Here is a 27956-nt window from a genome sequence, read left to right on the forward strand (position 1 = left end):
ACTATGATTCTTACAGCATATGATTCTTAAAGCATGTTGTGTATTGTCAATATGTAGAACATACTGTATAGAAGTTTAAAACATCATTGTCACATTTGACCTCTGACCTCTCCTTAACATGGATGTATTGACAGCAAGAATGACAGACAGAATTTTAAATTCTACAAACGATATTTTAAGTGTCCAAAAAGGACTGGATTGATTATGATGTAGAACACAGAGTATGTTTAAAACTGCTGAGTCATAAAGCCTCTTGCAAACCAGGTGATTTCTTTATTTGATATATTCTGCTGACTACAGGCTATTTACGGACATAAGGAAAGATATCAGACATAAAAAACACATAGAAACATTGTAAAATCACTTTTTTTGGCTGATGATTACTGTTTGGCCCTCCCTCACTTTGTACTCTGGTAGCAATAAGTCTGAGTCTGACTCCTCTTCTACAACTATGAGTAAAGTCCTTCCTTCCTCACTCTGCCCTCAGCTTACTTAAATATTGACATGGGTGTAGGTATTAGTAAGACTTGTTGTCCACTACAAAGGACACTGAGTGAACGTTTAGTTTTGAAAGAAATGCCTGTAACCTGAAGTTAAGAGTGTCATACTGAAGAAGAAGTTTGCAACATAATCACTTAACCTCCTTTTTTTTCCTATGAGCTACAATGACGTCGCTCTGAAAACAAAGTCCATGTTGTCTTTTAGCTTAACCCAGCATGGCCTCTTCACAGTACAGTAGGATTCATTTATACTGAATTGCGCTTGAGTTAAAAGTCTTAGACTCATGTTCCCCAAAGAGAACAAAAATGAACAGTTGTCTTATCATTAATTACCGATGATCACAATGTTTTCGTATAATTATGGTCCTGGTGAGTTAATATTCATGTGACCGGTACTGGGCGTGGCTTACAACGTCAATACTGATTGACGTGGTTGGCACGACCAGGAAGCCAGGAGTGACATCACTTTCCAGAAGTCCCCTTCAGGTTTGATCGGCGGAGAGCCACAGCGAAGCAGAGACAAGAAAAAAAAAGGCGTTCGCTGCTATCTGAAATTCAGGAGCGTTTAAGCTGACTTTTCAACCAAAAATTTAAAAGGTAAGACGGCATTTACCAAATTGTTGTAGCAAAGCCTTCCTAGTATTAACTGTTACATCCTGACTTCGTGTACCTTACAAGCTAACGTCGTTACGGCTAGCTCTCTGCGTTCCTGCTGTTTATGTCGGAACAAAGGGGGTCTGCTTCTCGGCTCCTCCGCTGCTTTTCTCTTGATATGCACACCTCCCAGTGTGTTCTCATTTCAGCTATTTTTTTTTAGCAGCGTTATGACTGCCCAAAATGTACCCGTCGTCTTAAAGCACCTCATTAATATTTAATGGCTGTGCGGTAAGGTTAGCTAACGGTTATTCGCAACACTTTAGTGTCGTAAAACTTAATGATTGTCATATGATTTAGACGCAACTGAACGACCTCATTAAAGTCATAAAGACGCTTAGCCATTATTAGAGTATTATGGCAATGGCGAACCTGATATTACTGACCAGTCGTCTGAAAAATGCAGTTCCTGTGTTGTTATAGCGTTAAAACAACAGCCTAAAGCATAACGGTATGCTAGCTATCTTAAGTCCTGTAATGTAACGTGGTACAGATAAATAGGGCACATTAGCAAGGGTGTGGGCTTTTTTTTTTTTTTTAACCTTTTCAGTCCTTCTCCCTCCCTCTTTCGTTTTCCCAGCCATGTCAGTAGACCGGAATAAGCTGCCAGGAAGACCACATTCTTAGATCGAACCAATTCGTTCAGGCTTACTGAAGTTGGCCTTCTCTTTTCTTTCCACTATCCATCCAAGCTTTTTGCTTCGCTGGCTCCATATTATCAGGCTGAATAGAAGTGATGAAAAGTGCTTTAATTCAGTATTTTAGTTTTTGGGGAACTTGGACTTTGCTTGCACTCTTCTATTCGATCCTGCTTCACACTCCCAGGACAGAGTTATTGTTGTTTTGTCTATTTTGTCTGTTTTCGTTTTAATTTCTTTTCTTTTTAAATATTTTTCTTAGTTTCCACAGTGGGTCTGCTCTTTAGTTTTGTGCTTTTTTTAAAAAAAATATACTTTTACTAGTATTGTATTAGTTTAGTTTTTATTCATAATAAGTGAAGGGTTGAGGGAGCATATTTATCAAGTGCAAGTCATAACAAATATATAAGGTATAACAATAATATAAATGTAAAATAATGTAAAAGATGGCTGCTGCTACTGTAAAGCCACCTACTGTCATGCTTAGTCATTCTGTAAAGAATACGCTGCTTTATCCAACTTCTTGATTCATTTGGGGACCATAATTTCCAAAATAAACATTGTATTTTATTCAAAACTAGTAATATAGAACATGGATTCAGGAAATAGGAAAGTGTTTATTGAGGTCATGGATTAGGTCAGCAGTACGGTTATTTTCCATGGACTAGATCGACCATCGACTAGATGTTTGTTTTTATTGTGAGGAATCTCCCCCTGCAGACGATTAGAGACATTTCAGGTCTCAGGCACTCCTGATTTGGCTTCACTTTTCAGACTTCAAAGGTACAGCTGTTTTTTATATGCAGTCTGTGTACAATACATGCCACCTTTGACTTTCAGTTATGACCAGTTTCAAAAAACATAGTTAGTTTTACATGCCCACAAGTTAATAATAAAAGACAAATTACTTAAAATTAAACTTTTTTTTATTACCTGCTTGTAGTTGTGTTTTTTGTGAACTATAATAAGCTTTGTTCCTGGCCATGTCTTATTCTAGTGTATGCAGATGAAGATTTGCTTTAAAGCCATGTGATATGGACTTTTTGTGTTGTGTAAGTTTTCTTTGAAATGGTTGCCTAGTCACAGCCCTGTAGGTTTCAGATGAATGTCTGAGCTATTTCCCCTTTGGCTTTTTTTCCCACAGGGTTTCTTTATTTCGAAATTATCTTAAGATCCCAAAAAAGCAGAGTAAAAAAAAGAAAGAAGTTTTGTGAATTGTGAAACTTTCACAATACAGGCTGGGGAAATGCTCCTCACAAGGGTTATAATCTAACAATCTTAGATTATAACCAGCCACAGACAACCTGCAGTATAAATGCTTTTACTTTAGCGCATTTAGCTGATGGAAATATCAGCTGCCCACTTCTTTTAAGCTGCAGATGCAGAAGTGAGTCAATGATGGGATTGTGTCATGGCAAAAGTTGGTCAGACTCTCCTTTTTTTCCACCACGGTTACTCCCTTATACCTAAAACCTGCAGATATGAAGGAGGGATATAAGGAGAGCAAACAAACAGAGCTGAAAAGTAAACAGTAGAAGGTACAAGAATGTGCCTCTGTATCCACTGGCACAATGATGCACTTGTATGTGAGGACTGGGAGGAAGAGAATAGAGTATTGGCTGGAGTAGCTGAGAGAGTGAGATGTTATTGTGGTCAAGTGATTTGCTTACTTTACGGGCTGAGTTCAAGTTTTATTCACTGGTGTTAAGCTCGGTGTCTGACTGCATGTCTTGCCACAGGATTGTGATATATCGCACATATTAGTACAATAATTTGGTAATGCATCATACAGCGAGTTACAAAGCATTTACCATGTAATGTTTGGTATTTAAAAATACTCACAATACATTTTACATTTACAAGTATTTTAGGTACTGCAAAGTAGTTTCAGGTACTGAAAATATAACCCTTATTTCAGAAGAATCATATGACATATGGACATTACACCACAAGTCATGTGCTGTATTACGAGTTGCTAAGAACAGGGTTTTTTTTGATTGGCTATATTTGCCTCAGTATGTGGATAAGCTTTCTTTGGGAAGTTGTTTGTGATGGGTGCATTAGCAGGATGGAGAGCAAGTCATTATTTTTTAACTTGACTCCATTTAGTTTTTCCATTTTGTTGTCTTTCTTGCTGAACTCTGTCATTCAGCTTCAGTTTTGGTCCTAGTTTGGTCCTAGTTGTCCTTTATCCTCCTCACCAATTTCCTGTTTTGTTTTGATAAATATGTGTCCAGATGTCTTGTGATCATGACACGCAGTTAGCTGTCACGATGTGACAACTGAGCTTGTAGAGAAGTAGAAAGTCCAGAGTTTGTTTAACATTAGCACTGCTAGCACCAATAGCCTTGGGTTTTTCCATGTTAACGTCTACATCCTGGTGCAGAATATGGTTACACGTCTCTTCAAATGCTTCGTTATTTTCCAGTTTATTCTGACAAAGCCTACATAGAGTCGCTCTTTTTTATTTATTTTTTTATTAATTCATTTTCATTTAACGTCAAAGGTTTGCAGAACAGCACTGCTTAGCACAGCTGTCATATATTTACTTTCCTCTTTGCTCATTTACAGCTCACATTCATAAAGAGCAAGAGAGAGAGATAAGGGTGCCTCGATCTGCAGCCCCAGGTAGTGAATGTTGGCCTTTTAATATCAATGAACCATTAACTGCCATTGCACATTCATAAAATAAAAATAATTTATAGAGCCAGATAGAGCATGGCGATATGGCCAAAAATATTTATCACGATATATATTTGAAAATTTGCGATAACGATATAACCGACGATATAATTGATGCGAGACAAAATACAACTCCACAACATTACTAGCGCAAAAAGACAACCTTCCATTTATTTTCACTTAAACAAGAAGCTGGTTTTTATGTACATTAAAGCTTTATAAAAATGTAACAGTGCAAATGCAAATTCCTTGCTGAAAGTTTAACCAAAAGGCATTTCCAGTAGAAATGGGCTGACATATCCTGAGCATAACCATGTATAATATCCACTGAAGTTAAAAAGAGGTTCTTTGCAACATTAAACTGCAGTGTGCAGTACGCATTTTTCGGACCATAAGGTGCACGGGATTATAAGGCACATTAAGCGAAACAAAGCAGTCAGATAAATCAAACTTTATTAAACTCATTCTTCTTGCTTCCTCCACTTCTGTACCATTGATTCATTAATGTTGAATTCTCTGGCAGCTGCTCTATTCCCATGTTGTTGCAGTATATTAATGACTAACCTCGTATTGTGGATGGATTATCTCAGTTGTTCTCCTGACTGAAGTTTGGTCCGTTTACAGCATCCTGCCATGCGATTGCATTTGTCTCTAACCATGAAGAACCTTCACGTTAACTTTTATAAGTGGAAAAGTGTTAGTGTTCGTCCTCCAGCTTCACTGTTTATGTTATGCTAACATAGCTGTGTCGGTAGCGATCACGTAGCACATCATTATATACCAACTAGCCCAACTTCAGTAACCCTACAAACGTCACTGCTGTTTAGTTTCCTGTCTTCATTTATGTTGGAAGTGATAGCAGAGCTGTACGTTTGATTTTTTTCAGAAATCTCTCAGTCAGAACATGCAATATCATGCTTAGGTAACTAGCTAAACTAGCGAGCTAACTTCCGCTAGCTTCCTGCTAACTTCTAACTCCGTTAAATGTAATAACTTTTGTTTTCATGGATGCCTGGAAGTTAAACTTCATAGTTACACCTGGTAAAGCAGCAATGCTGATCGTTTTATTAAAGATGAAAGAATTTAGACAGTTTTTAACTCTCAGTGATGCTGCAGTGTTGTTTGACCTGAAGTGTACGGAGTTTAGGACCCAGATTACTCCCAGATTTAAGAGCATCTTAGTCCGACAAATACGACAATAACAACGGCCGCTTGCATGTTCTGCAAAAAAATGTGCTTTGTTGTGTATCTGACGGACAAACACCAAACCAGTTCCACATCACGGAAGTTGCACCATTTTTACAAACCAATTCTGGTTCATCTGTTTCACTCAACAATCGGCCATGTGCGTATGAAAACAAAGACACTGCGCATGCGCGTTTTACTCCCATTCTATCGCGATATTTCATTTTCCTATCGTTGCCTAACATTATACCGGTATTACCGTGAACGGTATAATATGGCCCAGCCCTAGAGCCAGATAGTGTTTTGGTAGTTGAGAGCAGTGGGTATTTAGTAAAAAAAAATGTATTCATGTTATGGAAACCAAGAAATCTTCATTAGGAAAAAAAAACAAAATTCTGTTGAAGTCTTTGAGCTCTTCAACACATTACAGTCTTTCAACTGAATTAGAATGTATTTTTATTGCCAGGAGGGGCATTGACGCACACCACTGCTTTTATGAATACAATTATAAACTGTAATATATTTATCATTTGTAGCAGTAAATAATCAATAGTGAGCTGCCTCTCCAGTCAGTTATTCATCCTGTCCATGGACGCAGACTCCAAGATCTTGGACCAGCAGCTTCTGTGAACTTAGTGTGGCGGCACCCGAACCAGTTCTCCAGCTGCTGGAGGTTCTGATCACTGTGGTTGTCTAACTTGCAGCGGGTTTCCAGAGTATAACAAGGATTACTGTCACCAGCTGCTGTCGACAGCAGTACAGTTGAAGTACGTCTCACTACAGGATGACGGATTCTCCAAAGATAAATTATCTAATAGCTGGTCATAACAGTGACCTCATCAGCTTGCTGCTGGGGGAGATACAAGACTGGAATTGTAAAAGTACAACTACCTTTGAAAAGGTGTCCAGTGCAAGATTTATGTCACAAGAGATAAACACCTTTCATTCCTGTCAGTAAATGCCATCTTAGTGTTGATGTCATAAACAAGACTTTTTCCATTATGTAATGGTACATATTTGATAATATCCGTGATACATAAATAGCTACCAAACTAAAAAGAAAAAGATCATCATGTTGTACATCCATGAAAGTCTTTGAAAGCCTCTCATGAAATACAGTAACAATTAAAAAAGTAATTTTCACAAAGTAGTTGGGTATATGCCATGAGTGCCCTCTGTGTGTGAGTGCATGATTGCCTATCACAGGCAATCATGCACTGTAGCTGGAAAATGAAGAGGTTTAAAAAGTTCATCCATTGCAACATGTTCCATTTGTAATGCTCTCTGCTTTTCCCGGTTCTTTGCTGCTTGTTACCTTTCATGTATGAAGTCTGCAGATTGTTATCTGGAAACTAAACAACAACAAAACATCACAAGCTGAAAAGCTTAATTGTTGTGTAGTGCAGCGGTCCCCAACCTCCGGGCCTCGGACTGGTACCGGGCCGCGAGAGTTGAGGCTCAGGTGTGAAATGTATGGTTTTCCATGTTTTTATCGGTTTTCAGTGTTATTTTGTTATATCGTTTACTCTGTTTTCCTGGGTCTTTTCACGTGTGTTATGAATAAATCTTCTTTTTTTCGGTACCAGTACTAGTTTTATTTTGTTGTATTTATCCGCGACACCTTAAAGGCCGGTCCGTGAAAATATTGTTGGGCATAAACCGGTCCGTGGCGCAAAAAAGGTTGGAGACCGCTGGTGTAGTGTACACCTCAACACAATGTGGGGCAAAGAAGTTTTATTTTCAAAAAAGGATATCTGTGCTTTTCCTTAGTGTTCAGATACAGTGGTCATATTCAGTAAAACTGATTTACTTCCACCTTCCACACTTCTTTTTTACTGCTCACCTTTTCCAGCTACTAATGATAAACTATCGATTAAAAAGAGATAGTTTATGAAGTTTGCAATATAGATCCATGATTACGTTTGCCCTCATGCAACTGGGGCTGAACCAGTGTGGGAGGGGTTTTGTGGACCAAGAATAAAATATGAAGTGAAACTAAGGTAAATATGAGGATATGGATTTTGTATGGAAACCAGGCTTTGCTATTGCTGTGGTATTGACATTTATAGTCATTTTTTAGATCAATACTTTTGGTGTATGTGGCAGCAAATCAGCTGCTGAAGTGGGCAGATAAAGTTTATGAAGCTCCGCTTTTCACTATTATATATTCCCACGTGGTAATGTGTGGGTAAGTGTGTGTTTTCTTTTTTCTTTTTTTGTTTTGGGATTTGGTCAAGTACAGTGGAGTTGTTGCAGAGTTCTCTGGGTTATTTAAAGAATGCAAGACCAACAAAGGTGGGGTTTTCCAGGGTCAGAATGGGCTGCTGAGCAGTGACCATAAATAGAATTAGTGAATATACAGTTCCAGCAGTGAGTCTGTCACAAATTCCAATTAAGAAATCTCGTTAGCAGATTGTTTTTATTACAGAATGAATGATTGGTTTTGGATAAAATCTCTTTGAGAAAAATTGTGCCTAACAAGAAAAGTAGATTATGATGTTAATATTACTAAGAAGACGATATAAAACTGTTTTCAGGAAAAATAGCAATTACAGTTAGCTATTATTTATAAAACCAGTTTTGCAAGAAACATTTGGACAGATGTTCAGGTTTCAACTTATACAAGTATCTTTTGCTTTTAGGATGCTATGATCAGGGGTGCACATAAGTTGTCCGCACGTGTGCATGCACTGTCAAAATAAAAGATGCGCACCAGATAAGAAGTTGCAACGCGTGTTTGCGTGCATAAGATTTTCTGGAGGAGGACAGACATGATGGGAATATGCACCACATCTCTGCGTTCATCATTTGTTTGAAGGCAGCTCACTTCCTGCAACCACTTTTCCGAGAATATGCCCTTCTTTTGCGGTTCGGACTCCTTCTGACATTTCTTTGGAGGTGGAGGAACACCAAAGTAATCGCTTAAAGGAGCTTGCTTCTTCGACATCTTTAAGAGTTCTAAACAAATGTCTGTCCTCCCCTGGCTATGACAGTAAACTGAAAAGAATGGGTCAAAAATGGAGTCTGGTTGATATACGGTGAAGGTCAGCACTTAATTCAATAATGATAATAATAATTGTCAATAGAAAATTGTACTTGGTAGTCAGTATAATCTTTTAATAATATAAGTTTACATATGGTAGTGATAGGATGTGCGATCCTCAATAGTCTGCAAAGGCTTTGTGTGCATTCCAGAGTGCTCTGGCATTCACACCCACATCCTGGGAGCATGGGAAAGGTTGTACCTTCTTTTATTGTTTTACGGTAGGATAAACGTAGCTATGTCAGTATTAGTCTAAGTGCCTTTTTTACATATAGATGAACTGTTGAATTTTCCAGACCAGCAGGTTTAGGGAAGTCGTTTATGGGGTCACACTCTGACACACACACACGCACACGCGCACACACACACACACACACACACACACACACACACACACACACACAGACATATACACCTCCACATTCCAATGTAAGGAACAAACACCCACTGATGTATAAATAAAGACCAGGGCAGTCTCAGAGCTGCGAGTCTCAGAGCTCTCACTCTCAGTGCGAGTGCTCTGTACTGCCCTTGCATGCAAGTAAAACTGTGTGTTTCTCCTCTCTGATTCTCAGCTGAAGAAGTGTTTTAGAATACATCTCTTGACAACAATAATAATAAGAATTATAATAATAATAACAATACATTTTATTTAAGAAAGCGCTTTTCAAAACACTCAAGGACACTGTACACAAGCAATAACAACAACAAACATAACAATTTGCAAAATAATAAGGATAAAACGTTGAGCAAATAGATAAAATAAATTAAAGTAGCAGGAAACTCTTGAGAATCTGTTTTGTGACAATGTCCTGGTGAGATGAATCAGCATGAGAACCCAAAGAAACCTGCTGGTTTGAAGCCAGGACCTGAGTCAACATGCTACCTGAGCATGTTACCAGAGGATGCTATAGTTTATTTTACATAAACTTTGGACAACCAACTTTTTTTTACATAAGGTGTTGTCCTGTAGAAGCATCCATGAACTTTCTGTTGTGTCAGATTACCAGGCACCAGAGTACAGGAAAACATGAGCATTATTGTATAACAAAGCAAATGAGCGAGCAGGTTCTACAGTAACATACACCAGATGCAGACATGCTTCCTTGTAATGCGTAACCATGCCACTGCATGTCTTAGCCTGTTCTGCTGGACTGTTGACTGTCTACTACCTCTCATTTCCTCTTCCTGTTGCACCCAGCTGTTTGTTTGTGTTCATGATAATGTCTTCTGGCCTGAATTTTGTTTAGACTAAAACCGCAAAGGAGTCCAGGTTGCATTATAATGGTTTTTGCCATTGTAGGATGCTGAGAGCTAATACTCTCTGCTTATGTGTTTCTCCATAAGTCTTTTTTCCTCCACCTGTGTTGACTCAATATTATATTGTGTGGCAAGCCGCATGTGCTCTGTACAACTCATTTATATTTACAGACCTGAGTGTTATTCAGTGCAATGTTGTTGAACCTTAGCAGAGACCTTCATCATTACCACAGTTCAGAGGAGATGATTAAAAGACTTTCTTATATATTGTCCTACTTTTGTGCACTGTACACATTCTACCAAAATACCTTGTGTCATGTCTACTTTGTCCAGAATACGTCATTTACGGTAATGTGAGTTCAAAGTCAGCACACACATGTGCACACCTTCATTCATCCAGTGTTAAAACAAGACTGAAGAAGATAACTGTGTCCCTAGGTGACACACATTGGAATAAGTGACCTTGTTTTTTCTATGGTCCTTTACATATATTGACAGTGCCTGTGTGTTCACCTGGCCATTCGTTGCCAGGTTCTTCATTTCTGGAGCTTTGCTGCTAATGTTAAACTATGGAAAACTGTTCCATGTACTGTCTGGACAAAAGGTCACCTTAGCTTGGATTTATTCACCGCCTAACACAGATTTAGAAACACAGATTTAGAAATAGCCAAATGCTATTTCTAAATCTGTGTTAATGTGCTTACGGTTTGGCAATACAATAATAATACAAAGTGAGAGGTTGCTAAACAGTTATTTTCTGAGGGTGAAGAAAATGTATTTGATTTGATTTATTTCATCTCGATATACAGCGACAGTTGAATTAGTTGCTAGAAGAAGTCTTTAAAACATGTAAAAAGCTCACTGAGTGTGCCGAGGTGGAGACCAACCACAAGATGAGGGACTCAATGGAAAAGCAGCTGGTTATTAGAGCAGGGCGATATGACCAAAAATATTTATCACGATATACATTTGAAAATTTGCGATAACGATATAACTGACGATATAATTGACACTAGACAAAATACTTTACATCTCCACAACTTTATTAGTGCAAAAAAACCCATCAACGTATTTTCACTTAAACAAGCAGCTGTTTTTTTTGTGCATTAAAGCTATATAAAAATTAACAGTGCAAATGTAAATTCCTTGCTGACAGTTTAACCAAAAGGCATTTCCAGTGGAAATTGGCCGACATATCCTCAGTATAACCATGCATAATATCCACAAAACTTAAAAAGAGGTTATACACACACAATACTGTAATTGAAGCACAGTACGTATCACTCCGCGACGCTCCTGCCTACGATAGCCGTAATGCTCCGACAATCCATCAAGCGGTGCGGGTTCGTAGCTTAGCAAAGTCATACTGAAACATTTGACAGATTTTCGAGCGCCATGTACCACATAAAATCAATTCGAGGTCAGTAAACACAACCAGAATTCATACATAAGGCACACGGGATTATAAGGGGCACTGTCGATTTTCAGAAAAATCAAAGGATTGATTTTAAGTGTGCCATATTTTCCAAAAAACACGGTAATAACGACGGCCCGCTAGCATGCTCTACCAAAAATAGTGCTTTGTTGTGTATCTGACGGACAAAAGCTAAACCAGTTCCACACCACTGAAGTTGCAGCATTTTTACAAACCAATTCTGCTTCATCCGTTTCATTCAACGATCCGCTTTCGCCCTTCTCATTCTCCGTTGCCGCCATGCTTTTTCCGCCATGTGTGTATGAAAACAAAGGCACTGCACATGTGTGTTTTAGCCATATTCTATCGCGATATTTCATTTTCTTATCGTTGCCCAACATTATAACGGTTTTACTGTGAACGGTATGATATGACACTTACTGGTTATTGTGCAATTATTTACTATTTTATGTGCTTCTAACTATCTGTAGTGTTGTTTTAGTTCATTATTTTAGAAAGCATGGATTTTGCTCCTATTGCCCATGCACACACACATGCCATGTTGCCCCAGAAAGTTGCCAGAAATACAGTTTTACTCAGTGGTGAAGTGCACAAGAGCAGATGAACACACCCGAAACTCTGGCTGATTGGGACCCACGCCCAGTTTCCCACCTTGGCTCAGGCGATTAGAGGATCATCAGGGGGTCCTTTTGTCCCTCTGTGGGGGGTCACTCCCACTAGGTTTATATCTGGGACTCCCCACCATTTGACCTTAGAACTGAAGAAGCTTCTCGGATGAGAGGTGAAACGTCTTCAAGCAACTTAAAGAAGTCCAGACGCTTTTCTTTGCAAGCTCCTTTGACTACGATGACCTGGATGACTGAGAACCTTCACAGACAAGAGCAGAGTTTCTTACTTTGGCTTTCTGAGTGTTTGACTGTGTGCATCATTCACTCTTAATCTGTGTTATTACTCTTCGTTTCAAACACTAGCATCGAAATTACATTAGAGAGTTGTAATGGATGACATGAAGACAGTTTTCGTCTGGAGCTGGTGATGCTTATCTGGTTGGGTTGTTATCTTGTTATTTCCACTCACAGTTGGTTGTGTTATCTCCACAGCATGTCTCTGTACCCATCACTCGAGGACCTTAAGGTCGACAAGGTCATTAAGGTAAGGGTTTTGAAGTGAATCTATATTAAATGTGGTGCTGGCTTTGTAAGTAACAGGTCATGTAAAATATACAAATATGTTCCCAATGTGGTTTTCATTTTCAAAATGAGAAGTCTTACTGATGTTGTAGAGCCTCTTTGGAAACTCACTTTAGTCACCATAGCTTCTAAAGCAGTGAATGGGACCTTTTTGGAGGTAATTTAATAAAATGGTTTGTAAAACTTGTCCCTCCTCAGGAGGTTTGGATATTCACCAACCTTTAACCTATCCTTTGTGCCTCTGACTTTAATTTAACTCGGTACTTGAATCAGAGAGAACAGAAAACATAATAATAATAAACATATAACACTCACATGGCATCGCAATCACTGAGTGCTAAATAACTTTGTGATATCAGTATCAAACCTGCCTGCCACAGAAGATGTTCAGGGCAGTGTAAAAGTTTAAGAACCCCTGGTCAAAATTTCTGTTAAGGTTGTTGAAAATGGTATAAGCCTTAAAATTAATAATTCTTTTTAACTTTTTTGAGTTAGCAGGAATAGCAGAGGTCAAGCTGAGCTGTATAGCCCAGTAATACCACATTAAGTTTGAACATTGTAAGAAATCAGGAAATTAACTACTTACAGTAATGGAAATTTTTGCACTCCAAAGCCATTGATATTTGTTGTAGGCAAAGAAATCCTTCAGTCAGTCTCCTTACCAGCAGTAAAATACTTATGTATTGGTTTGAGCCCAGTTATCTCTAATTCAGTATTTAAAAATCACTGTGTGTTTGATTGCTTTTTAGGCCCAGGCCCAGTTCGCCCAGACTACCACACCCATGCCAGCCATCACTGAGGGAACCTACCAGCCCCAGGCTGCCACTGCTGGGATGCCAGGATCAAGTGAGTGTCACTTACACTGTTAAAAATCTTTAGAAAGTGTTTTTGTTTTGTCACCTAAAAACCTTCACCACCACCTTTTTTTCTTTGTCTTTTGGTTTCTCTTTCTCTTGTTTCTGTTGCTTGGTGTTTGTGTCTCTGTGTGGGGGGCCTGTGTTTCGGAGCTTTTAGTTAAGAACTTTGCAGTTGTATAAGGGAAAGATAAAGGACTGGGATTGGTGTTAGGAGTTATTTAGGAAAATAACTAGAGTAAAGGGGCCTCACACATTCTATTATTTGTCTTTTTGTGACTTGTTTCTGTTTTGTTGTGCATTTGTTTTTGTTTCTCTGTGTTTTTGTCTGCACGGAAGCCTGAACTGTGCAGTGGGTTGGATTTAGATGGAAGCAAGGCGAGAGAAATGACGACCCCACAAAAGATTAAAAGTGGGCAAAAGGGCCTTTGGAGATTAGAGAAAACCACTTATTTTCACTCCCCCTTATCCCATTCTCCCACTCATTCAATTTCTTCTTTCTCTGCTTGGATGCAAAGTCCTGTGGGCTTTTCCGTCTTTTGTTTTTACCTCAGCATAGCTGTCTATGAGTCACCATGGAGACTGGCTCTGGCAGTTGTGGTGGGACAGGGCATGAAGGGAAAAGGGAGAGGAGGAGGCGGAGTTGAAAAGGAGGGAGGAAGAGGAGGAGGTGAAAAGGGGGCAGTATGATCGACATAAGCCTAGTTGGATATACTCATTTTGTTCAATAACAATATCAGGGTGTCTTGTCATTTCGATTGAACAAACTGAACAGAAACAGTTCAGTTCAATGTAGTTTTATTACTATACTGCGGAATCACAACAATTCCCTGAAGGTTTTTTATATTCTAAGGAAAAGACCGTACAATAATAGCCAGAAACCCCCAACAATCAGATGACCTCTTTTGAGCTAGCATATTTATATTAATAGTAATTACTATTAGTAATAACTAATATTAAATGAGAATGAAAAGAGGTGAGTGAAGAAAAAGTGCTCAGTGCATCATGGGAAGCCCTAAACAGCCTAGGCCTATTGCAGCATAACTGCAGGGTTCAGGGTCACCTGATCCAACCCTAACTATGTGCTTTAGCAAAAAGGGAAGTTTTAAGACTAATCTTAAAGGTAGGGAAGGTGTCTGTCTCCCAAATCCAGATTGGAAGCTGATTCCACAGAAGAGGAGTCTGAAAGCTGAAGGCTCTGCCTCCCATTCTACTCTTCAAATAACCAAGTAACAGACTGATTATTTTTCAAGCGCTTATATGTGAAGAGACAGATTTTAAATTCGATTCTGAATTTAATAGGATGCTCTCTCTTTCTAGTCCCTATCCCTATTACAGTAGTCAATCCTAGATGTTATAAATGCATAGAATAGTTTTTCAGCTTCTCTCTAAGACAGGAGATTTCTAGTTCTAGTAAAACAGGACATCCTTCATGCTCATCCTAATCATCCCTGGGAGTGTGGAGATTTGAATTCAGGTCCTTGTTTACAGAGCTCACAGGTTGTTACTGTTGATACTTCACCCCAGTAGTCTTTTCTTTGCTTTGCTAATTTGAGAGGACAACGGAACATCATTGAATAAAAAAGGAGAAATCATTATCATTCCTAATACTTGCCCGTGTGGGAGCATGTGAAGCAGGCATGTGTGGGAGAGGTGAACCAAAGAGATAAAATAAGAGAGCATAGGAAGATAGACCAGGAAAGCAGAGAGGACAGGCCAACTGTTATGACAAAGTATTCTCATTTTCTGATATAGCAGAGCACATTCAGTGATTTTAATTAGGACCTATTGTAGGATTGCACTTTGAATTAGCATATTTTGTTGTTTGCTTAAGGCTTGACCAACGAGTTGTGGGTGCTTCTCTGTCTCTATGCTTCTCTTCCATACCATGATCAGACCTGTCATTTATTAGTGTGCCTTGGGGGATTTCTGAGTGTGTAGGTGGAGTGTATATTTTATTAAAATGGCATATTCAGATCATGTTAAAATAAGAATATGATACTAAGATTTTGTCTCAGTGATGTATTAATAGATCAGAATCATTAAACTACTCCCTCCTGCTGTCCTGTCATACTCTCTGGTGCGCTCAACATATACCACCTATCTACTGCTTAGTTTGTTTCATTTCCACTTTTGTCCTCAGTAAACCGACCTCACTGGTTTTCAAAAAAGTTTCTGTGATTATAAAACAGGAAGTCAGAATCCAATAGCAACAACCTTTGACAGAAAAGGTAAAAAAGCAATGAGTTCCTGTCAGACCTTCCTGATAAATTATAGGGTCAAACACAACTGGTCACAGACCATTATTTAAAAGAAAAAAAGCCACTTGCCCCCACACAGGCAGTACAGTTTAAATCTCTTTAATCACTTCCTTATTGAAGCTGTAGCTTTTCTGGTAACTGCGGGTAACATGTCAGCAGTGAGTAAATTACTTCAAGAATTACACCACCAGCTACCAGTTGTTCATTATTTTCCTGTTTAATCTACTAATAATTTTAGCTACAGAACAGGTAGACATATGACTTAATTTGCTGGCAATCCATTCTGGGTGTGGTTGCATGTGCTTTCAAAGTACATAAGAACATCATACATGGGGATTAACTTGTAATTAAATGGCTTTCATTCTTACTTTCATAGGTGTTTAGCAACTTGGCTGATACCTATTTCCCTCCTCTGAATACTACCATACACATTCTTCCTTTTGCTTTTTCCAAAATAAAGAAATTCAGGCAGGCATGTATCATCACTTTGCATGAAACTACATGGTTATATTTTTATATCTTTGGGATATTTACGTAGGCAAAACAAGAACACACAATGGACACATACAAGCAACAAGCAAACCTTTCCATAGCAGGTTATAGAGGGCTTGATGTCATAACACGGAGCTCAGTGCTGATGTCTGAATGGTTGTACTGCACAGCAACACAGGCCGCTCATTATCAAATTTCTTCAGCGGAAAGCTTAATAGCTCAGGCTGTGCCCTTGTAGTGATGGATGGCATGAATAAAATATAAAGTGTTGGAAAGAAGGTGGTCGGCTAAACAAACTTAAATCGTTTAAAAACCTGTGACTGCGGGAAACCTGTCTTCATTGTTATGTTTAGAGGTAGCACTTCTTTACCTTCTTTACTTCTTTTGCATTAATTAGAAAAATATTAAAATGTATTTGTATGGGATTTCATCAAAACCAGTGCTACAAAACACAGTGCACATTATAATCATTTCAATCACTTCAAGGATAAGTTACCAGTGTCTCAGCAAGAGTCAAGTGCAATGTCCAGAATAAATTATAGTGGGACTCAGCAGTCAACAATAAAATAACCTAAAAAAGTGTAAATAATTTAGAAGCAGGTCTGCTCCTAAGCCGTTAAAAGGGGATTTTAAAAAAAGATACAGATGAAGCGAGCTGGAGTATGCCAGGCACATCATTCTGCAACTGAGAAGCATGAAGTGGGAGAAATTAGCAGACTGTACACTGGTGGGTACAGGGACAGCAATTCCAGTATAGTGTACTGGGTCCAGGCATTCAAGGGCCTTAAAAGCACTAAGATAGAGTAAAATTGAGGTATTATGTGCACTCTTCCTGGTCCTCCTAGATTTTGCTGCCACGTTTTGGGCAATGTAGAATTCACTAATTGATTTCTAATCGATACCTGTTAAAAGGCTATTACAATAATCTAACTGAGAGGAAAGCACGAATGATCTTGAGTGTGACACTAAAACTTTTTATTGATTGTATTGCAGCAATCTTCCCTCAGTGTTCTTGTTTGTGTGTTTCTCAGAAGTGAGATCCATATCATACCAAACAGACTTCGGACCACTGATTGAACATTAATTTCTAAATGAGGACCAAATGAGGTCCCAATGCTAGGATGTTTCAGAACCACTAACATCTTCATTTTGAGTTTTATCACACAACATTACCAGATTTGTGTTGGTGGTCATAGAGGTGTGGTCACAGACATACCAGTGGATCAAGATGATATTTCTCTATATACTGTGGCTAAGTGGTAGCATATTATGTAGAAAGCTCGTTTTTTCCTTCCTACTCACCACATCAACCTCCTTCTACCTGCTCTGTCTGCCTCCAACTGCTCCCTTTATTTCAGTTCCTTCTTGACCTTGTTTTTCACCCACTCACCTCCTTCTCTGTCCCGCCTGTTCTCCCAGGCCTGTACCCAAATCTGGAGGAACTGGGAGACTACATGGGGCTGGCCCTCAACAGCGATGAAGTGCAGAAGAACTTGGCCCTGGTGCCTGTTGCTGACAATGTAAGCATTATAACTGTGTGTGTTTTGATCTTCATGCTACCCCATTATGTGTGGATATATGGCATGTTTCGTTTTTTATTTATTAACAGTTGTGACTAAAAGATATAATAATAGGCATTTTGGCATTTTATTTACACTAAATTCTGGTCACATTTAATTTAAAACTTCATAATTAATCTCACATCAAACCAGCAACATTTAAAGACTCAAAACCTGCTTTTATTGGATGTAGGAGTTGTGAGAGTGCAACAGTACTGTGTTCCTGGAGCTCCACATTACTAAATGACTCACTGCAGGCCTGGAGCACTGTGTGGGAGGGTGTGAGCTCTTCACTCCCCTCCAACACTGTGTGTGTGTGTGTGTGTGTGTGTGTGTGTGTGTGTGTGTGTGTGTGTGTGTGTGTGTGTGGAGGAGCGGGGGGGCGACGACACATTCCGCTCAGTTTTGTCACCTGGCATTTAACCATCTGAGTTCTTTGCCATTTGCTGCTTCTCTGCACCTCCACTGTTATTTTCCTGCTTTTTAAAAAATTAATTTCAAAGCATATTAACGACAGAAGTTTTTGAAAGAAAAGCCTAAAGCGTGTCATTCTCTGGTGGAGGAGGAGATGAAACCGAATCCTCCCACTCTATGTGATACAGCTTTCCTTTTTATGTTGACTTGAATATTAATGTAGCCTTGCTCTTAAATCTGTTTTAAATCACCCCTGCTAGTTCTCTTTTTTTTTTAACCCACGTCTTTCAACCTTTTCACCTTCCTCACTGTTTGCCCTTTCCAGCAAGTGGCACTGCCCTCTGGCTCAGGTGTTGGAGGGATGGTGCGGCCGGTTACCGGAGCAGACATTGGCATCAGGAGGGCAGAAATCCGCCCAGGACTGCGGGAGATCATCCTCTGCAAAGACCAGGACAAGAAGGTTGGACTCCGGCTCAGGGCCATCGACAATGTGAGTCAACAGCCAAAAGCCAACTCCTTCATGAATTATTCAGCACAGGCTGACTGTCATTAACAGCCCTTTGAAACCATACCAGTGACTGAGGAAATCCACACTAACATCTTGCGTTCTTAAGCACAGGATCACAGTTGTGATGTGGGTCAAACTGTCTGAAACATCTTTTCTTCCAGCGAATAGATCACTAGTGTCAGCTGTTTGATCTACTTAAACTAGAGCAGAGCTTATTCAGGGACAGTGTAACTCTGAATATTTTTATAGCAGATGTCCCCTAAGTGTGCCACATGCAGGCACTCATAAATAGTGTTTTGAATAGAGGAAAGCTGTAAGGAAATGCTTGCTGAATGCTTGTTTGTGTGTTAAAAATGTGGCTGTGCCAAAATCTGCATGGAGCCATAAAACATAAGGTGTAAGCTTATCTTATAGTAGTATGTTTGTGTCCTTTAAGGTGTTATTTGGCTAAACAGAGAGGTACAGAACCTACACAAACTTGCGTGTAGTTCATGCAGATGATGCTGCATGTAGAAGACAGCCTGCAAAGCTGTAAGTCAGCTCAGCTTAGGAACATCCCAAAAGCACGAAGGCCAAAATAATGAAGGGTGACAGCTTATAAGTATAAATAAACTTAGCAACATTACTAGTGAAAACGGGTTGAAATAATGACTTTAGCTAACTTTTAATTTCAAGTAATATCTACATAAAATATTTAAATGAATAATTACGCTTTTACCATGTGACTACTCTGCAGTGGGCTATTTTTGTTGTTGTTGTTTTTCTACCCTTTTCTGCATTTATTTTTTCATGTAAACATGTTTATAGCCAGATTGGAAAACCCTGGCTGAAGTGCCCTTTTTTAGGGTAAGTGAAGCCGCATGGGGAAAAGATATCCTTGGTTTGTTGGGCTTGCTTTGTAATACAGACCCTTCTCTGAGAGAACATTGTGAGGCTTATCAAGATTTTTTTAGGTCAGGTTGAAGGTCAGTGTTGACACTGTATGATTGAATGGAAAATAATTATTATAGGTTCAAAAGAACAAGGTCCTGTTCTCTGCCCAAGTAATATGAATTGATAAGAAGAGGTAATTATAGAATTCTGCAGCATGGCAGAGGGAAATGTTTGAATTGCTCTTACCTTGCAGGGGCCCATAGAGCAGGGTTGTGTGATACTTTGCATCAGAAAAATAACTGAACACGTCAGTGAGTAACACAGAGATGATAGTGTCGGTCATCTGAGCGTGTTTATGAAGCTGTCATATGAGTCTTGTGTTGACATCAGCTCTATGATACAGAATAAACTGGTGCCTTGTGTCTGTTGGGTAATACTGTTATTGTGCTGATTTCTTTTAGTCTGGTGTTACAGTTCTTTTAAAAATTATAGGTTCTTATTTCTTTTTAAGGTCTAGTTACACATTTACTTTGTAAGTGTGGCTGTGCTACCTGAAATCATATGAGTAACTTACTACTGGGCACAGCATTTATGTGTTTTGATAAAACTCATAAAGCCTCTATTGGAACCACCTGCTTTTGTGCTTGTTTCATTTTTAAGACAGAACCATTTTTATGGGCATGATGGGATGCCGTGAGTGAATTATTAGAATATCTAAACCTAAAAAAAAGTCAGCAACAAACCACAGATGGAGTGTCAGCTCAGGTAGCTTGAAAGTGCTAACAGGCTCCTAATGTAGTTAAGTTATCATGTACTTTGTGTTCTGATACAATGAGCCCTATGTCAAGTAAGCTGAAATAAGTGTGTTGGGGATCATTGTGGACCTGAAATTAAGCACTCTTGATTTCTTTCTGCACCAAGGAGTATAGTCAGCTTTGCATTCAGGTTAACATAGAATCCAGAGAAGAGACCTAAGAATAGAGATTATCAAATGTATTTTTATATCGCAGATCCATCAAACAAAACATTTTCATTGGATAGTTAGAACATAAACATCCTGTTTACCTTTTTATGGCCCATTTCTGTGTCCTTGTCACCTTCTTTTGTATTCTTTCCACTACCTGCATCTGTTTTCTGTCTCTTCCTCCATTCCTCACACTTTGAATGTTTTATCTGTTTCTCTCAGGGAGTGTTTGTCCAGCTGGTGCAGGCTAACTCCCCCGCTGCCCTGGCTGGGCTGCGCTTTGGGGACCAGGTCTTGCAGATCAACGGGCAGAACTCTGCTGGATGGAGTGCGGACAAGGCCCACAAAGCTCTGAAGGCTGCGTCTGAGACCCGCATTGAGCTGGTGGTCAGGGACAGGTGAGGGGACTTGTAGTGTGCAGCAGGGCTTGTCAAACCTTATATCAGGACTTGATGCTTCAAACATAACAGATGTCATACAGCTGGTCCATATTCTGTCCATGGTTGTGTTTAGCTTAAGTGGAGTGCTTTTCTATATAAATGTGCATGTCGGTCGTGAAGCCATGAAGCCAGCGCCTTACACCTGCATTCTTTCTGTAGGCCACCAGATGGCAATAGCTGTAGTTGAAAAAGACTTCTGGTCTCATAGACCTGCGGAGTTCTCTGCTACCCATTTTCCAAGAGCAGAAATCCTGAACTCAAGCATTACATTTAACTGTGAATTTGAAATAATAATAATATGGAGCTGGAGTTGAGCAGACTCTGTCCATTTTAAGCTAGCATCTACAGTGTGCTGTTGGTTCTCACAAGATCTCCAGTAACTGTTTGAATAATAAGCTTTTCATGAAATGTTTTTCTTGTCATAGTTTTTCTGTTCGTCCAACTTTGACTTTCAAGGGTGCTCATTAAGTTTCAGTGTTCATCATAAGATGACTTTTTATTTGGTTTCAGTCTCAGTTTTGTTTCAGAAATGAGAGTCACCAAAAATTCATTTTCGACTGTGGTAAAACGGTTGGACACCTATGTTTGTGAATGTGATAACTTGAGAATGAGGCGACGTAGCATTTTGAAATTGATACCATAAGTGTATCCTACGGTGTTCCTATAGGAGGCTAAGTGGTAGCACCATTGGTTTAAGAACAAATTGTTGCGAACGTCTTAATTTCTCTGCGGGCTTGCAAATTATAAATATTACAGTGCACATTAAAACTAGACACATCAAAACAGAACAGACACAAAAAGGATCAAAGGATCTCTGACTACTCGGCCGATGTATTATTACCTTGCCTTTTATACAGAAGTGCTACACTTTGGATTTTGAATCTGTAACAGGATGTGTTCGGTGATATCGATGTGTGAGCATATTTCCAATGTAAAACTGTAAAATATTTAAACTGCTGGGGTATTGTTGCAGTATCATAGCCTCTGTGGAGCTGAGATCTTTGGCTCCCTCTTCTGACTGTTTCACACATGTCATCTCTCCTCTTAGTTTCTGTTTTTTCGACTGTTATGAAATGCTTTTTTCTGAGTCACAGTTCTGTGATGACAGGCATGTTGTATGCTGCTTTATAGCAAAAGCTCTAAGACTTTCTGCATATGGATTATTGATGTTTTCCTGTGTGTGTCTCTAGGCCATTTCAGCGCACCGTCACCATGCACAAAGATAGCTCTGGTCACGTGGGCTTCATCTACAAGAATGGGAAAATCACCTCATTGGTCAAAGATGGCTCAGCCGCCCGCAATGGCCTGCTGACTGAACATTACATCTGTGAAATCAATGGACAGAATGTCATCGGACTCAAGGTCAGACTCTCACTCGTGCAAATTTCAGGCTTTTCATCTAATAGTTTGGTAGGATATTTTGTCATATTGTGTGTGTTGTGGAATCTGTATTATGATAGATGAAGTTCAGTATAGAGAATACCATGGACCGAAAATGACAGTGACTTCAGAACGTTTGCAATGCTCATCAGATGTTTGGTGACTGATTTTAAAGATTGCACTGAGATGGCTGCTTCCATAATAGGAGAACGTAATAAAACACAGGGACGCCCAGCAGTGTTAAGTAAGTGCAGTGCTCCCCAGCTCTGAGGTGTTTAATAAGTGTTGAGTAGTTTGCTTCCAGTGGGTGCGTAGTTTCTGTCTACCCTGTGATGCAGGTTTGCAACATGTTCTTATCTCGGGTTTGTTTGCACATCGATTTGATGCACCTTTGCAGTGCTCACGGTTATGGAAGCATTCACTTTGCTTTTGAAAATTTCTGGCTTTCTGCACCACTTGACCTTTCATAGAACCATGATTCACCATGTGAGAGTATCCAATGAGATCACGGCAAGTTGGTTCTGTGGATGTTTTAAAAAATAAATAAAAAAACAAACAAGCTGTAGTAAAATGTGAATAAAAGCTGGCAAATTTCATACAGTATATAAAAGACAGATGTAGCATACAGGTCTGAAAGGTCTTTGGGAGAATAGCCTTCAGCTCCCCTGATATGTCTATGTGACTGCAGTAAACACTTCAGTGATGAGCTAATGAGTTTAGTTTTTAGTTTAAAGTCTGGTCATTTAATAAATAAAGATAAATAAAGACCTAGATCAGGTCATGCTTTATCATGGGATTGATAAGCTGCTAGTCCTTGAGCATGCAGCATCACGTTATGCGGTTCCTCAGTTTTATCTGCCCCTCACACCAGTGTTAAAACAAGATGATGATGACAAAAAAACTCAGATTGAAGCATCACTAATTTGTGGAAGATGCAGTGTTCATCTTTCATGAGTAATTCAATTTGATTTATATAGCGCCAAATCACAACAAAAGTCGCCTCAAGGCCCTACAATAATACATACAGAGAAAAACCCAGCAATCATATGACCCCCTATGAGCAAGCACTTTGGCGACAGTGGGAAGGAAAAACTCCCTTTTAACAGGAAGAAACCTCCAGCAGAACCAGACTCAGGGAGGAGCGGGGCCATCTGTTGCAACCAGTTGGGGTGAGAGAAGGAAGACAGGATGACAGACATGCTGTGGAAGAGACCCAGAGATTTATAAGTATGAATCAATGGAGAGAGGTCTATTAACACATAGTGGGTGAGAAAGGTGACTGAAGAAGAAATACATAATGCATTATTTAAGACCTTGTATGTGAGGAGCAGGATTTTGAATTCAATTTTGGATTTAACAGGGAGCCAATGAAGGGAAACCAATATCGGAGGAATCTGTACAGACAGTTTTAGCTATCCTGGAAAGTAACTAGATTTTACTGACCAGATCTTATTACATTCTGATTTTTCAATGTAAACCCCCCCCCCAAAGCAAAATATGTGACAGTGTGGCAAACAAATTAAGACAGTGACCTACACATCTGAATGTCCACTAGCAGCCAGCTGCCAATTACAAGACCATTTATGATGAACACAATGCCTTATGTAGTGACTGGGCTTGAGCCTAAGTTCATCTAATGAGTAGCTTAGCTCAGCAGAGCAGCAGCATGTGCTGTGCCTGCATCCCTTGACTCTGGTAGAACAAATATGTAAACCCCTGTATGTAACGAGTCATCTATTGCATTCAACTTGTAGGTTGTTTTTAAAGGTCTGAAAATGACAAAGCGTAAAGGCAAAGTTTCCTGTCGCACTTGTATACCTGGTAGTTGTTTGGTAGTCTTGAAACAACAAACCCCAATTTCTCAGCTACTCCTGTGTTTGTGTTGCTTCCCTCGGCCTTCGTAGAGCAGTTGTGCTGTATTTCAGACCATTTTTTGTTTGTTTGTTTTCTTGTTTCCTGGAATACGTCTAAACAACAGAGTGAAACTGTGAAGCGAGTGTGTTTGTTTTGCACTGATTACACAAAGCCTTTACATGTGCCTCTGCCTGTGTGGAAATTTCCAGGACTCTCAGATCAAAGACATCCTGACCACCTCTCCGACAACCATGACCATCACCATCATGCCTAAGTTTGTCTACGAGCACATGGTTAAGAGGTAGGACTGCAGCAGAGACTTTTTCTGTCCATGCATCAGTTATTAACATCTGATCTCAAGTCAAACCCAATGTGTTTGGCTCGATCTGTGTGGAATAAGCCATAGAGTCACATTGAGTCACCTCTCGCCTGACTAGCCAACATTATCTTAACATACTGCTTACCACCCTTGAGCAAATTTAAAGGTTTAAATGAGTAATTAATAGAGATGTGTACTGAAATTAGGCATGAAATGGACCACAGGGCTTAATTATCGAAGACCAGAATGCAGATGAGCTCCAATGCTATCAGTGCTGCTTTTGGTACTGGAGAAAAGAAAAACATAATGGTTATTATTTCCACAAGAATTTTATCTTCAAGTCCCTTGAAGGTATTTATCTGTGAGGCATTTTTGCTGTTCCTGATCCACAGACAGCAGGGCCATGGCGCAGGTCTCTCATTTGCCACACCGTGCAGATGAACACAGACCCTGGTTTAGTGATGGTGGGGTAGAGAATTAAATGCTCAGAAGTGTGGTTGCACTGATTCAGACAGTGCTTATTGTCACAAGTGAAACAGTGATGCCCTCTAAAGAGTAGCTGAGTGCCCAGCTCAAGAGATCAGGAACCCATGCAGCGTTTTGTTGACAGGTTGTGTGCTTGTGTTCCAGGATGTCCTCTGGCCTGATGCGGTCAGCCATGGATCACTCTGTCCCAGAGGTGTGAGGACCAGGAAGAGGACTAGAGGATGTCAAGATGTCTACAGTGCAGATTCTTTCTCTCTGTTTTCCTTATGTCTTTTTCTCTATTTCTGTCATCAAACCAAACCTCCTCCTACATCACAATCACCAACCCTGCCCTTGCTCATCTCTAACATAATCTTAAGATGCCTTTTTTTCTATTCTTTACCTTTTCTACATTTCCCTCACCTGCTGACATTAGTATGTTTTATATGTTAACCTAGTACTCTGATATGTTTTTTTTTTCTTGTTTTGTATTTGAGATCAAGGACAGTAAAACAAAAAAAAATGTTTTTTAAAAAAAGCCATGCATACCATCATGAGTCCAGAGCTTCCTGCTCAGTGTGGAGATGAATCATTCACCTTTTCATAATGCTGTAAAAGCTGACGGACAGCCATCAGAGCCGTCCACGCAGATATTCAGCTGCCCTCCTGATCCCTGCACCCAACCCCTAACGTGTAAATAATCTGAGCTGAATTAACACCTGCAGACTCATATGAAGAGGTGTGTTGTGGGTTCCAGTGTACAGTCATTTTTACATGGCCAGTGAAAGTGATGGTGGTGTTTACTATTCTTTCTTTTTCTTTCAACATTAAAAAGAATCCCAACATTTCACCACCCAGGTCTGAGTAGCAGTTTCCGCTTTTTCCAAGAGATGGCGACATATCCTTGTAACGCATTTTCAAGCCTCTGACATTAAGTTTGCAGATAGTGCGTGTGCACATTCTGGGGAGCAAGTGTAAGGAAAGGGAGCAGCAGTACATTATCATTAACCTATGCAGCTGGGACTGTCCACAAACACTCTTTAAGAGCTATGACAGAGTAAAAAAACATGAGTTAGCAGGTGCCCAGCGCACCACAGGCTGCAGGAGTCCTGTGAGGCTTTGTGCTTCAAAGAATCGAGGAAACAGTTGGTGTTTGAATGGAGGGGTCGGCGCCAGGCGGACCCACTAAGTGCACTTTCCATTAACCTTATAAGAGGTCCTCTCTCCTATATTCATTTCAAGTTCCAACAATTTTTTTTTCATAATTGTTGTGTTTGTGATGCTTCATGTTAACGAGAGAAAACTAAAAGCTTAAATTTGATGCTGAAAAATCAATCGGTCAAATGAAAGCATTTAAATTACGCGTCATGGGTTTATCCAGTGAACTGCTGTCCTCTGCTAAGTTTTGTTAAAGGCCTATCCTCTTTAAAATTCCTTCCTTGACTGATGAGCACAGCAAGACTCACAGCAGAGCTCACAGTTGTGAATTTCTACTTGTTATATAAAATTTCTCCTTTTAATGCTGTTCATGTTCGGATGCATGTATTCCTTTAATTTTCTAGGTATGCAATCTGATTTAAAAAAAACAACCGCTGTCATTCTGTAAAAACAAATGCTAGAAAAATCTAAAAGTTTATATACGAATGTAACCATGATAATGTTGTAAACAAATAAAGTCTTTCTGCTCACATTTGTGTTCGGTCTCAAAGCATTGCATTTCTCGTGTTGCTTCAGATCAGCTGGTGTGGGAATAAACACAAAGGCAAAGCAGATGTTTCCTCCATGCTCTTTAATATAGGGGCTTTTGCTCTTTCTTTATACAGTGTGGTGGAAGATGTAGCCTACTGATGTCTGTACCTGTACACACTACTGTTGCTATTAAAATAGTTCATTTACGTGATATTATCTGGCAATATTTATGATGTCAGCTAAATTTCTACACGAGGCATTGAATGTCCTCAGTGGAAGGATGTTAAATGACTCCACCTCTGTTACATTAGTTACTATTACATAGGTTAGGGAACACACACAGTCAGACAAGGACTAAAGCGTAAAGTGACAGTACACATTCAAATATTGTCTGATTTAAAAAAAAAAGAAAAGCCAAACATCCTCCGTAGTCCTTTTCATATGCATTTAAAATCACATGTGTCTACAGGGGACATGTATATATAATCAGTCACCCCCACGCACTGTACACTGACATAACAGCACACTACAACAGGAAGTTCAGGTGTATCTTGGGACAGTCGGGTACAGCTACATTTTTCAGCACACCTGTAGTACCAGCGTAGGCATTCTCCTTGGCTTTAAAGTTCCACATGGTAAAAATACACCACAGGAATATTTTAATGCAATAGACTTAAAGCTGCTAATACGGAATCTCCAAAGTCCCAAAATAATCTTTAAAAAGTGACCATTGGAAGATATTACTATAGCTGCATAAAAAAAAAAGACGAATGCACAAAATACATTTTATCATGCTCAAGAATGGTACCTTGCATTCCATTTTTTTTAAAGTAATTAAACAAGAAGATCAAATATCCACATCTAATTCAAATTGTGCATGTGAGACTAAAAGTCATTATCAAAGCAGCTTGCCAAATCTTCATTATCTAGCATTGTATTTCAATTAAACATTTCAGGAACAGGAGCCTTGAGAATAAACATGTGCCCACCTAATGGTGCTAAACCAAGACGGCTGAGATGGTTGCTACTACCATTAACAATTAGCTGTTTGCTAAAGAGCTACTTTTGAGTGCTCCTTTGTTACAAGGGGTCACCAGATGATATGGCACCAGATATTTTACACCAGGTGACCTTTCTGACGCAAAGCACATTTGTGTTTGCCTGGAATCAAACCAGCCACCTTTCATTTGCTGCTTGGTAGATGTACCCTTTGGTCCTTCTGTCATCCTGTTTCCAAAAATCAGCTGCAATTAACAGCGGGACTGTCACATCAAAGTACAGTGCAGGTTTACATCAG

At 39.4% G+C, this 27956-nt stretch overlaps 1 protein-coding gene across 1 annotated transcript; it reads left to right on the forward strand.

The window, feature by feature from the left end:
• The first annotated feature begins 967 nt into the window (after positions 1-967).
• sdcbp2 (syndecan binding protein (syntenin) 2) lies at positions 968-26653 on the forward strand. The gene is made up of 9 exons (XM_085345486.1): positions 968-1097; positions 12498-12549; positions 13337-13433; positions 17614-17714; positions 18493-18657; positions 20735-20910; positions 22143-22314; positions 24396-24487; positions 25136-26653. Exons 2-9 carry the CDS (start codon positions 12499-12501, stop codon positions 25188-25190), a joined length of 909 nt encoding a protein of 302 aa, XP_085201612.1. The 5' UTR covers positions 968-1097; position 12498; the 3' UTR covers positions 25191-26653.
• The last annotated feature ends 1303 nt before the right edge of the window (positions 26654-27956 follow it).

Source organism: Diplotaxodon limnothrissa, linkage group LG20 (assembly GCF_057381915.1).
Source record: "Diplotaxodon limnothrissa isolate DT_005_m linkage group LG20, D_limnothrissa_male_GT1.1, whole genome shotgun sequence".
In the NCBI taxonomy this organism is placed as follows: domain Eukaryota; kingdom Metazoa; phylum Chordata; class Actinopteri; order Cichliformes; family Cichlidae; genus Diplotaxodon; species Diplotaxodon limnothrissa.